This window comes from Lissotriton vulgaris, chromosome 1_1 (assembly GCF_964263255.1).
Source record: "Lissotriton vulgaris chromosome 1_1, aLisVul1.2, whole genome shotgun sequence".
In the NCBI taxonomy this organism is placed as follows: Eukaryota; Metazoa; Chordata; class Amphibia; order Caudata; family Salamandridae; genus Lissotriton; species Lissotriton vulgaris.
The window spans coordinates 1,134,609,225-1,134,621,062 of record NC_141685.1 but is presented as its reverse complement, the minus strand read 5'-3'; the positions used below and the strand labels follow the sequence as shown (position 1 = coordinate 1,134,621,062).

The following is an 11,838-nucleotide window of genomic DNA, read 5'->3' as shown; positions in this document are numbered from 1 at the left end:
TGGGTCAGTGACCGTCATTGCCTCTTCAACTTTGATATTTAAAGTGCCGTATTCACGCTCCTTATATTTGAAACTTTGCATTTATGATCTCGGGTATTGGAAGGCCCGTATTTTTGTACTTTATTATTTGAAAACCCCCAAGAAGGCTTGTGTCCTGAAGCAAGGAGCGAGTTCAGACTTCTACACCTCCTACCCCATAATTTTGAGCACACTCTCTATTTAGTCTCGGCACCGCCCTTACTCCTAGAGCACCCGGGGTTCCTGACCACCTTGGTGATAGTACTCTTTTCCCAACATAAACCTGTGACAGCCATACTTACCGCCTCTGTTTCTTCTCTCTCCACGCTACCCAGGGGAACGTCATCACCGCCTACCTGGAGAAGTTGAAAGTGGCAGGAGGAAGTTCCACGTCATCCCAAAAACCAATCCCCACGAAGACTCACCTGTGTTTTTTTTGTTTTGTTTGTGCACTGTGATTTAAATAAATACGCCAAAATAGATCCACGCATAAGACTCTCTAGCTTCTTTTTCCGCCCGTCCCTCTCACAGTTCCTTAGTTCCAGTTCTCCGTCTCAGTGGCGTGAAAAAGAATGGAGAAAATCAGCAGTGTCAAGACGGATGTGGAACGCTCTCCCTAGAGTTCTCAGATGCAACCCCTCCTTCTCCTGTTTCAAAAGGGACCTGAAACTCCATCTCCTTAACAAATACTTTCCTGACCAACGCCAACTAACCTAGACTTCAATATCCGAGTTGACTCCTCTCTCTCTTGACATTCAAGGATAGTTGGTGACCGGACTGTGTTAACCACCTTTGTTTGTTTTTGATCCCTCCGCTGTGCTGTTTACTTATTTTTCATGCTGTATTTTTTTATCTCTGTTTTACTTCCTTCCTACTATGTAATGCAATTTGGGACACAAAACCAAGAAAGGGGAGAGACAATTTTCTAATCCCTTGCAGGTAGCTGAAGTGTTTTCTAAATCATATAAATTGAGCTATGGAAAAGTATGGCATTTTGGTAGATTGGCCAGATGCAACGAAATCATGGATTGGAAGAGAGTTTGTGGTTGTGATTCCAGTTCTCCCACCGATTGGATGTGGGATGAAGTCACTAACACACGTAATAGTCCGTCCTCTGCCTCATCCTTGGAGACAAATTCTGATCAACTTTTGCCTGGGGGGGGGGGTTGTTTGTGATACATCCACTACAGGTTCATCTGGTCAGAGTGAGGGGGGCTCAGTCACCAGGGAAGGTAGGCCAATTGTTCTGCCCAAGAAATTCTAGGATTTTATCATGTAAAACTTTCTACATTTTGCTTCCAGAAGAGGTAGTGGTGGTGTTGATACTTGTTATTAATTGTTATTACATAGTTTTCCATTGTACTTATTTCACATTGCTTTTCTATTGTATGTTTTTCTTTAGTTCCTTATTGTATTGCATGCACCATGTTGGAATATGGTTATTCTTGGCATTGCTCTTATAGCTTTGTGGTGAACGACCATGAGTCCTTTATTATTATAGCTTACTGTTATATTTAGTGTTTGTATCTTGTAAAGAGGGAAGATGTGGTAGCCTAGTTACCAACTACTTGGTGACTGGATGCCACAGGTTCCAGAATGGGTGAGCCAACTGCAGTTGCTGAGTGTGACGCCTGAGGAAGGTTGTACCTGCCTGTTCTCTCCTACAATAAAGATACTCCTCCTGTACACATTGTGTCAGCCGTCTTTACACCCCAACTTCAAAGGCCATCACCCCCATCTTCAGACCCAGCATCATGTCCATCTTCATTTCAAGAGTGATCATCTCCCTCTCTGGAGACTGCACCCCTTATCTTCACAGACCACCATCCTCCTGTTTCAGAGAACAGCAATACCCCCCATTTCCATTGTCCATAATCATCATTAATACCAACTGAAGTTACTGGTCTATTATTGACACACAGATGTACCTGGTCCCCAACAATACCCTCCACTCCAGGTCTACTATTGACACACAGGTGATATATGCTCATCTGCTTTGCCTTCCCTTCCCAGCTATTATTGTGTTTAGCAGTGTGTAAGAATGGGAGCCTCGGTAGGGTGACCAGAATTTTCAAGCCAAAACCCGGGACTTTCTACTAAAGTAGAAGAAGGACTACAATTTTACTTTTACTGAGCGCACAGAATGACAGCACTCATCAGCATAGAATTACAGAAGAGGCAATAGGAATAAAATCTACAAGAAGTCATTACCGGTACTGATCAATCAGTTTCAACTCACATGCTACAACTATGCAGATGACACACAAATAATACTCCTTCAACTGAAATGCCCCAAAGACATTAGAAAATCGCCAATGTTCAATTGTCTCAGAGCCGTGGATCAATGGATGACTTGGAGCCATCTCAAATTGAATGCTTTCAAAACGGAAATACTCACGTGTGGCGATTGGAAACATTATGACCCGCTTACCGCCTGGACTGATGAACTGGGATCACTTCCTAAAGTATCGAAGGAAGTAAGAAACCTCGGAATGACCATGGACTCCAAGCTATTGATGAATGCCTAAATTGACAAACTAGCAAGATCAAGCTTTATTACTATATAAACTATGCGACGAATCTTCCCCCATTTGGGATTCCCACTCAAGGTCCAAGCTACCGTCTCCCTTGTTCTGTCCAATCTCAATTACGCTAATAGCCTCTAAAGCGGATCACCTTTACCTACTATGAAAAGACGACAAGGGTTTCAGAACTCGGCTGCCAGACTACTCTTGCATATCAAACTGCGAGACCATATCTCACCTGCCTTGAAAGCCCTGCGTTGGTTACCGGTTGCCAGAAGATCCACGTTCAAGCTGCTTTGTATCACCCACAAAGTGATACATGGAATGGGACCGCTCTTCATCAGGAATAAAACCACCAAACACATTCATCATAGGAACCTCCGCTCTAGAGTGGCACCTCGCCTCAAAATCCCAAGATACAAGAAAAAAAACATGAGTGGTACATCCTTCTCTGTTCAAGCAGCCAAAATATGGAACTATTTGCCCCCAACATAAGATCCACTGACAACCACCTTATCTTCAGAAAACTACTCAAGAATTGGCTCTTCCCCACATAAGCACTATACACAAACAGAAATATACAGTATATCCCTCTGTATATAAGCATTTATGTGTACTATAGATTTGTACCTATATATGTGTATTGCTTTGTATTAACATGTAGAATAGTTATGTTTAAAAACATTTAAATAAATACATTTTTTTAAGTACAACACTTCACTTCAAAACCAGAGTTTAATAAATGAATCTTTAATCTACTTATACTTACTTCCTTTATGCAGCTATATACCTTCCATGTACTTGGATCTATATATTTATTACTTTCCTACAAAAAAACCCAAAAATTATAATATTATGTGCACTACACTATTTCTCACCCTATACCTCTATCAATATCTTTAATCTACATATATTTACTTCCTTTATGCATCTATAAACTTCCCATGTACTCATGGATCTATATATTTATTACTTTTGTCTAATTCAGCATATTCAATGCACTACCCTAATTCACCCTATACATCTCTCAATATATCTTCTACCTCAACTCTCTGACTCATCTCAAACCTCTTTCTACTACTCTTTCCAATGCACTACCCTATTTCTCTCCCTATACCTCTATCAATATATCCACTACCTCCACTCTCTCATTCATCCCAAACCCCATACCATTACTATGATCCGCAAAATAGATCTATCTAGACTCCTACTCTACCACTCCTTGCACCACCTGACACCTCTTTTACTGTACTGATCCGATCCCCCAAAACAAGCCTTGCGAAACTTTTCCTTCTGATTCTTCCCCTCCACAGCCCTTTTTGCTCATCCCAACCCTCCCACTACTGCTATGACCTCCCCAAAAAAAGTCTAAAGCCTCCACTCTTCTATCCCTCCACTATCCTTTTCAATTGAAATAACAGACTAACATGTCCATTTCTCAAATGTCATATATTACTATACTTATTCACCACTAATCCTTTATGGGTTCCGGAGTAGAGTGCTACTTGTCGAAAATAGGGGTAACAAGCCCTATATATATATGCAAACCTTTGTCCCTCTGCTACCCATGGCAATCCAAATAACTGACAGACATCCACCACTCAAATGACTTTCATATTTCACTATACTAATTCAACACTAATCCTTTAAGGGGTTCCGGAGTAGCATGCTACTCGCCAAAAATACAAGCGCTTCAACACCCCGTGAGGAGTAACAAGCGATATATATAAATGCAAACCTCTTCCCTCTTCTATCCCTCCGCTATCCTTCTCAATCCAAATAATTGATTAATATCCACTACTCAAATTGCTTTCATTTTTTAATATACTAATTCACCACTAATCCTTATGGGTTCCGGAGTAGCATGCTACTCGCCAAGAAAGTGCTTCAACACCCCATCAGGGGTAACAAGCGCTACATAAATGCTAACCTTTTTTCCCTCTTCTATCCCTCCGCTATCCTTCTCAATCCAAATAATTGATAAATATCCACCACTCAAACTACTTTCATATTTCACTATACTAATTCGCCACTAATCCTTTATGAGTTCCGGTGTAGCGTGCTACTCGCCGGAAAAAGCGCTTTAACACCCTATCAGTGGTAACAAGCACTAAATAAATGCAAAAAATGTTTTCCCTCTTCTATACCTCCTCTATCCTTCTGAATCCAAATACCTGACTAACCTATCCACCACTCAAAGTACTATCATATTTCACTATAGTAACTGAACACTAATCCTTAATGGGTCCCGGAGTAGCGTGCTACTTGCCGAAAAAAGTGCTTTGACGCCTCGTCAGTGGTAGTAAGCGCTATATAAATGCAATTACAATACAATACAATACAAATGAAAATGCAATTTTTAAAGCCATTATGGTGCCTGTTAATTATACCGTTAGCTGGCAACAATCCCTGCTATGTAAAACATAAGAAGGCACATGCCACCGTTTTCAGTCACCCCTCTCTAAAAACCAGGACATGTCCTAATTTTCCCAAAATCTGTCGGGACAGCTGATAAAAAAAAACGGGGCTGTCCCGGCTGGGGAGGGGTATGGAGAAGGGCCGCGCTGGGGAGGGGTATGGAGAAGGGCTGCGGGAATGACAGAGTGGGAGAGAAGAGGGATGGATGGGTTGGTAACTGGCGAGTCAGTGGCAGGTGGCAATGAGAGACAGGGAACGAGTGCTAACACATGCCACGTTTTCCTCCTATATTGTACCGTTTGCTACCTATTGTATTTTTTTTGCTCACAATTGTCACTTTTGTCTCATGTAACTTAATGTTTGCTTTTGTGTAATTTGTTCTCATGCAATTTTCTCCTCAGGTATCATTACTGTTCCTATTGTGAAGGCCTCTGACACCTTCGGGTAAAGTCTGCGCTATATAAAAATGCCCTACTACAACGGGGTGGGGACTGTGCAGAAGGGGCTGCCGAGGAAGAGGAAGAGCCCGGGCCCGGGGCCGACTGGCGGCCTATAATGCAGATCACGCTGCACCCGGGCCCAGCAGGAGAACACCACCCCTCGGGATCAAGCTCACGAGCTGCGGTCGGTCGGCCACCATCCGAGGTCATCCGGACGCCCTGAGCAAATCCGGGGATCCTACAGTGCAACCTCACAGCTACACAAGGTAGTGCTGTACCACGCAGACTTAGAAATCCCGGATGAGAAGCTGAAATCGGCAAAGTTCGGGAAGCCGATCGCAGCCGCGAGGCGAGCAAAGATGGTGGAGCAACACGGCTGGGATGATGGCCGGGACGGAGCCGGGACAGATGGTGTCCCCTCTTCCTTTGCCAACCGCAAGCCCTGAAAGAAGCCCAGAGACCCCCCCCAACAATCACACCGGAGGGGCAGAGCGGGAGCTGGTGCGGGCTGCACTGCGATCCCGCGCGGCAAGCGCTTCGGAGACAGAGCACCATGAACAGCCAGCTGCAGGAGGTGCAGTGCCCCCCCCTCACGGATGCGCTCATGGAGAGTGAGCACATCAGAGACGGGTGCAGAGGTGATGGCTCCTACCGCGCTCAGTTTGGAGGCAACATTGAGCAGGTCAGCATGCAGCCCCTGCCGAGAAAGGTGAGCCCTGGCTGCGATGTAGAGAGCGCTGTAGAAAAATGCCATTCTACCCCGGTGATCACCAGGCCCGTCTGATGTTACAAAACAAGGGAAGAAAGATGCCGAAAAACAAGAGTGAGCCGGGGTCGTCCCCCTTGTTTAACTTTCTTTTTCATACTTTGTTGCCTCCCGTTCTGCGAACAGCTGCCTTGACGCCTGAGGTCTTCCTTCCCTGATCCCTCGTCTCCAAATCGAACTGCCTTTCTCCCCCCGGACTTCCTGGCTATGGCAGCCCTCTTCCTGGACTTTCGGACTTGGACCTTTGCACTCCCCGCCATTTTCCTTTCTTTTCATGACTCGCTTCTTCTGCTACCTCTCTCCTCCGCCATTTTAGCGTTCTCTGACCTCTCCCCTCTCTGTCGTAGAGACCTTTCTATTGTCTCTCCTGTTGCCTCTGACACACTCCTCGCTGTCTTATTCGTTACTATCTGCTTCTCTCTCGTTTGTCTCACTTTCCTGCCCTTCTCTGTCCCTCCCCTGGTGCTGTGACTGCATCCCCCCTCCTACTGCATTCCCCCTCCAACCACACTTAATGGAACTCTGCTTTTCTGTATATAGAGATAACTCTAATCACTAGTATATGCAGTACACCGTTGTGCTCTCTACCATTCTTATGTGACTCTTAGAGTATATCCATGTGTATCCCTTCCCTATGTATATAGAGATAACTCTATCCACTAGTATATGCAGTAGTCCTTACACTAGGTTAAAAAATAATCCTAATCTCCCTGATGATATATTCTCAGGGGTGGTTTTTAATGATTGGGCAAGACGCGGGATTACGAAGATGGGGGATATGATGGGAGCACAGGGGTTAATGCAGTTTACTGTTTTGCAGGCAATATATGGTTTGGATTTTTTAAGTATCTGCAAATAAGGAGCTTTATGACGACAAAAACTGCAGGGTTGGCGGGATTTAACTCGAATTCCATCCTGGATATTATAGAGAACGGTACAGAGGGTACAATAAGAAGATTTTACTCTGAGTTGATAGAGCATCAAGTTGATGATTTGGAAAAGTTTGAGAATAAGTGGACACAGACACTGGGGGTTGAGAAGAAATGTTTTCATAGATCATTGGAATTAGGTCAGAAACTCCTGTGTTCAGCACCACTTCAGGCACAACATTATAAGACTCTCTACTTATTATATCACACACCCGCCAGGATAGCGCAATGGGGAGGTACAGCTGGAATTACGTGTCCAAGATGTGATAGTGAGGAAGCTGATCTTGCCCATATGCTTGTGACGTGTACCCATTTAAAAACCACCTGTGATGAAATTGAACTATTTCTTAAAAGTTCATTAAGGATAGAAATCACACTTACCCCAGCAGTGGTGATGTTTGGAATACATCAGAATGCTACCCAGGTACCTTATGAATATTTCATATTCTTGGCTATGGCTGTTCGGAGACTATGTATTGCCACAGCTTGGCTGGACCGTATACCACCCACATTCCATCAATGGTTAATGAAGCTATTGACCATGTATAATCTTGAAAAAGCAATTTATGCTAGGAAAGGTGCAAATGGTAAGAAAATAGGAAAGGAAATATGGGAACCTATTCAAAGATGGAGAGACATAGATCCAGGGTAGGAGGTACTAAAAGCAGTGCTTCAACGACTTAATTTTCTTGTTTGATTTATGATTTTCTATGTTTTGAATATATCTGATGAAGATATATTAGGATTGTAATGTGATTGTTCATGCCTCTTTATCCCGTATAGCTCAAGATATACTGTTGGATTATATGATCTGGATTAACTTTTTATGTTGTATTATTTTATGTGTTAATTTCTATTATCCTATATGTATATGTGTGCCCTGTACAAACATAAAATGGGGAAAAACCTAAATAAAAATATTTAAAAAAAAATAAAATAGTATATGCAGTAGTCCGCTGTGCTCTCTAACATTCCTATGTGACTCTTAGAGTATATCCATGTGTATCCCTTCCCTATGTATATAGAGATAACTCTAATCACTAGTATATGCAGTAGATCTTTGTACTATTTACCATTCCTATGTGACTCTTAGAGTATATCCAGCCATATCCCCTCCCTATGTATATAGAGATAACTCTAATCACTAGTATATGCTGCAGGCCTTTGTACTATCTACCATGCCTACGTGACTCTTAAGAGTATATCCATTTGTATCTCCTCCTTGTGTGTCTTTACATCTTGTACATTTGCAATTTTTTCTGTTTATATGTATTTATGTAACGCATGTAATCCTAAATCCTTATGTTTTTCAACTGGTTCTTATGTAAAGCGCTCTGACACCTTCGGGTAAAGTTCGCGCTATATAAAATCACATAAATTAATACATAAATACATAAGATAGAGAAGTGTGAGTATGAGAGGGAGAGGGTGAGAGGACAGGGAGCTGGAGCTGGAGCTGAGGCTGTACGGGGCGTGCTGAGAGGGAGGAGTGAGCCGGGAAGGGCGGGGTGATGGGAGGAGCCAGGGAGGCCAGGGGAGCCTCGGGACGCTCAGGCTGCAGTAACGGCTGTGACGAGTCAGACACCGGCCCGGCTCCTCTCTGCCCCTCCCTGTACCCCGGCACCCCCCTGACCACCGGAGCCGCCATGCGGGCCGGGGATGGAAGCAGTCATCGATGTGTCTGTTAGAGAACAGCTCTTCCACCAGAGGGTGCGCGAGATCATCGTGAGTACCGGAGAGGAAGCGCATACGTGTGACCAGTCGGGGTTTGGAGGGTGTTGAGATCGGGAGAGGGGAGCGTCCTGGGGGGTCATGGTATTGTGTATCGGAGGCTTTCAAAACCGAGGGCATTCTGAGGGAGAGGGTTTATGGAGTTACTGTGGTATTCAACATTCGAGGAAATGTTTGCAATTCACCGTCCTTGTGCCCATTGATGCAACAGTTAAACTCCTTCTGACTGGAGAGGGCCTCGGTGTATTTTGAGTGAAGGGGGTTGTTGCGAATAGAGACTTTCTGATTAGCAGAGCTATCAAGTTTCGTGTGCTCATGCGTGAGTAGTTGAGCCTAGTGAGTTTTGCTTTGCATTCTGGGTCTTGTAGTCCAATGTCGCCAATTATAAAACTATACTACAAGTCCCAAAAGGCAAAGCAAATATCTGGACTGGATGAATTTCTGTCACTTTGTATTCTTGTTGACCACTATAAAATCAGGACTACAAGTTCCAGCATGCAAAACAACCTCCTGGACGAGTTTACTCACGCATGATCTGGGAAAATTGATAGAGCTATGTCTGTAGGGATTCCTGTCATTTTTCGCGGGGGCTTAGCCATGGGACCACTTGCTTTCTTATGAGGAAGGTTTTGCTGTGAGGTTCAATCCTTCCTTATGTATGGGATCATATGTATTTATTTATGAGCAGAGGATTCCTTGAAAGGAATGCTCTCTGGGGGCTCGGGTCACAGTCTGAGAGATTGGCTCGTGCGATTTCTGACGGGCGCCCAGAGGGCTTTATGATGTGGTAAGAGTTGACTTCTTAGGAGTTTCAGAGAGCTTTCTGGAGGGACTGAAAGGGATTTCTGAGGCGAATACGTACTAAAGTAGCACACTCGGGATTCTGGAGAGATATTGGAACATTGGAAGCGATTCCACGCAGGTGGCTTCTAAGAGGAGTGGGCATTTTGAGGGGTCAACATGCTGGGTAGAGAGTAGGCAACCAAATGGTTTTTACTACAGGGCATTGTTGTAATCCTGCATTTCCACACAGTGTGAAGAATTCTCTTTCTTTGGTGACGTGCTTCACGAATGATGCAACCTGTAATAGTGAAGCATGCATGCTATCAATTTGTTTTGCTTTTGTGCCTCCTTTCAGCATATACATTATTATGTAATCAAGAAAGCCCGTTGGGGTGGCCGTTCATTCACCTGTTTAGCGGCGAAGGCATGGAATTCACTGCCTCTACCCCTTAGACAGAACGACAACCTGATGTCATTTAGGAGAGACTTAAAAACTTGCCTTTTCTCAAAAGCGCACCAACTCTGCCCGCAGCCTTACACAGTAATCAATCATAAGCGCTGCGAGGCCTCCGGGTAGTTATGCGCTATATAAGTGGAATTTTTCATTTCATTTCATGCAGACCTAAGATGTCGAGAAAGGTCATATTGCCTGATTTTAGATGTAAAACCGGTCCCCGGTAGCTTGTTTCCTTCCCAGTGTAAGAATTGGCTTTTGTAGTTTGGTTTGCCCTGTTCCCATCATGCACTGGGACAGGAACAGACTAATTTGCATACAGCCAGGTTCTGAAACTGGGATGGTGCAGTGAGCTAAAAAACGGTGTTGGATCTAGCCCTGATCTCTTGACTGGGTGAGAGTATTCTGTTTAATTCAGAGACTCTGTCCCTCACCACCCCTTGTTGTAAATATTTTTGTCCACCCTAAGCGTGGAAGGGTATGCTCAGATGTGAGTCCCTTGCTCATTGCACCATCAGGATTCAAGCAAGCCGGGCCGAAGAGGCTGAAATGCCAGAAACCGGTCCCCGGTAGCTTGTTTCCTTCCCAGTGTAAGAATTGGCTTTTGTAGTTTGGTTTGCCCTGTTCCCATCATGCACTGGGACAGGAACAGACTAATTTGCATACAGCCAGGTTCTGAAACTGGGATGGTGCAGTGAGCTAAAAAACGGTGTTGGATCTAGCCCTGATCTCTTGACTGGGTGAGAGTATTCTGTTTAGTTCAGAGACTCTGTCCCTCACCACCCCTTGTTGTAAACTGATTTTAGATGTGGCATTCAGACTGTATTACAGAGAGGGCGGTATGAGCGTAGTTTTTGCGCACACAGTACACTTATAGTAAAGTCCTAGGGTGGGATGTGGGCCATTGAAAGATTCCAAGCTCTTTATTTGGAAAGGCCACTGCTGCATATGCACTACAGTTGTAAACTGCACAGCATGTTAGGGGAAGGAACATCTTTACGCAGTATTTGCTCAAAAAGGCTTTGGCGACTAAATACAAGGGACACTCTGAAGTTGGGTTTGGAGGGCAGAGGTGGGCATGCTTGCAAAATAACATGAACTGTTGGCATTACTTTAAATGAGGTCAATGCTAAATGTGTTGGTGGACCAACGTCTGTGTGCAAACTATTAGTAGCTGGAGCTTTTGAACCAGGCAGATTGGACAGAGGTTGGTGGCTGGTATGTGTCCATTCCCAAGGCCACGCAAGGTACCACACGAAAGCAGCGAACATGTACCCATGGTTAAAGAGGGGGCTTACGAAGGGTCATTAATCCCTGCAAGGGATATATTATTGGCTGTAGGAAGGTATGCAGTATCGGGCAGGATGCCTATCTGTGAGTTGATATGGGGTCTGCAAGTTTCGGCATGCTAGCTGGGCTCAGGTAATTGATACCATAATCCAAAGGGTATATTTAGGTGTAAATTGTCAAAGCCCGTAGAAAGAAAATTATGAATTGGACATTTCAGTAGGGGTTTATAGTGCATGGCCCATACCCTGCTTAGAAAGGCAAACGTGTATGTTGTGAAAAAACGAAACACCTTTTTAGGTCTGGATTGACAGTACAGCTGTCAAAAGACCATTTGTGATGAACCTAAAAAAGAGCTTTCAGGAGTACTACAGAGAGTCTTTTGTTGTGCCTACGTGCGGGTAGACAGCAGTGCATGGTTTGAAATTAAAATGAATGAAAATAGTATTTGTAAAGTGCGGCTACTACCCAGAGGTATCTAGGCGCT

At 44.2% G+C, this 11,838-nt stretch overlaps 1 protein-coding gene across 1 annotated transcript in view; it reads left to right on the top strand.

The window, feature by feature from the left end:
- Positions 1-8,522: 8,522 nt before the first annotated feature.
- Positions 8,523-11,838, top strand: part of LMBR1L (limb development membrane protein 1 like) — a 152,016-nt gene continuing 148,700 nt past the window's right edge. Inside the window, exon 1 of the mRNA XM_086963803.1 lies at positions 8,523-8,821. Coding sequence (XP_086819929.1) covers positions 8,756-8,821 — 66 coding nt within the window. The 5' untranslated portion in view covers positions 8,523-8,755. The remainder of the gene's footprint in view (positions 8,822-11,838) is intronic.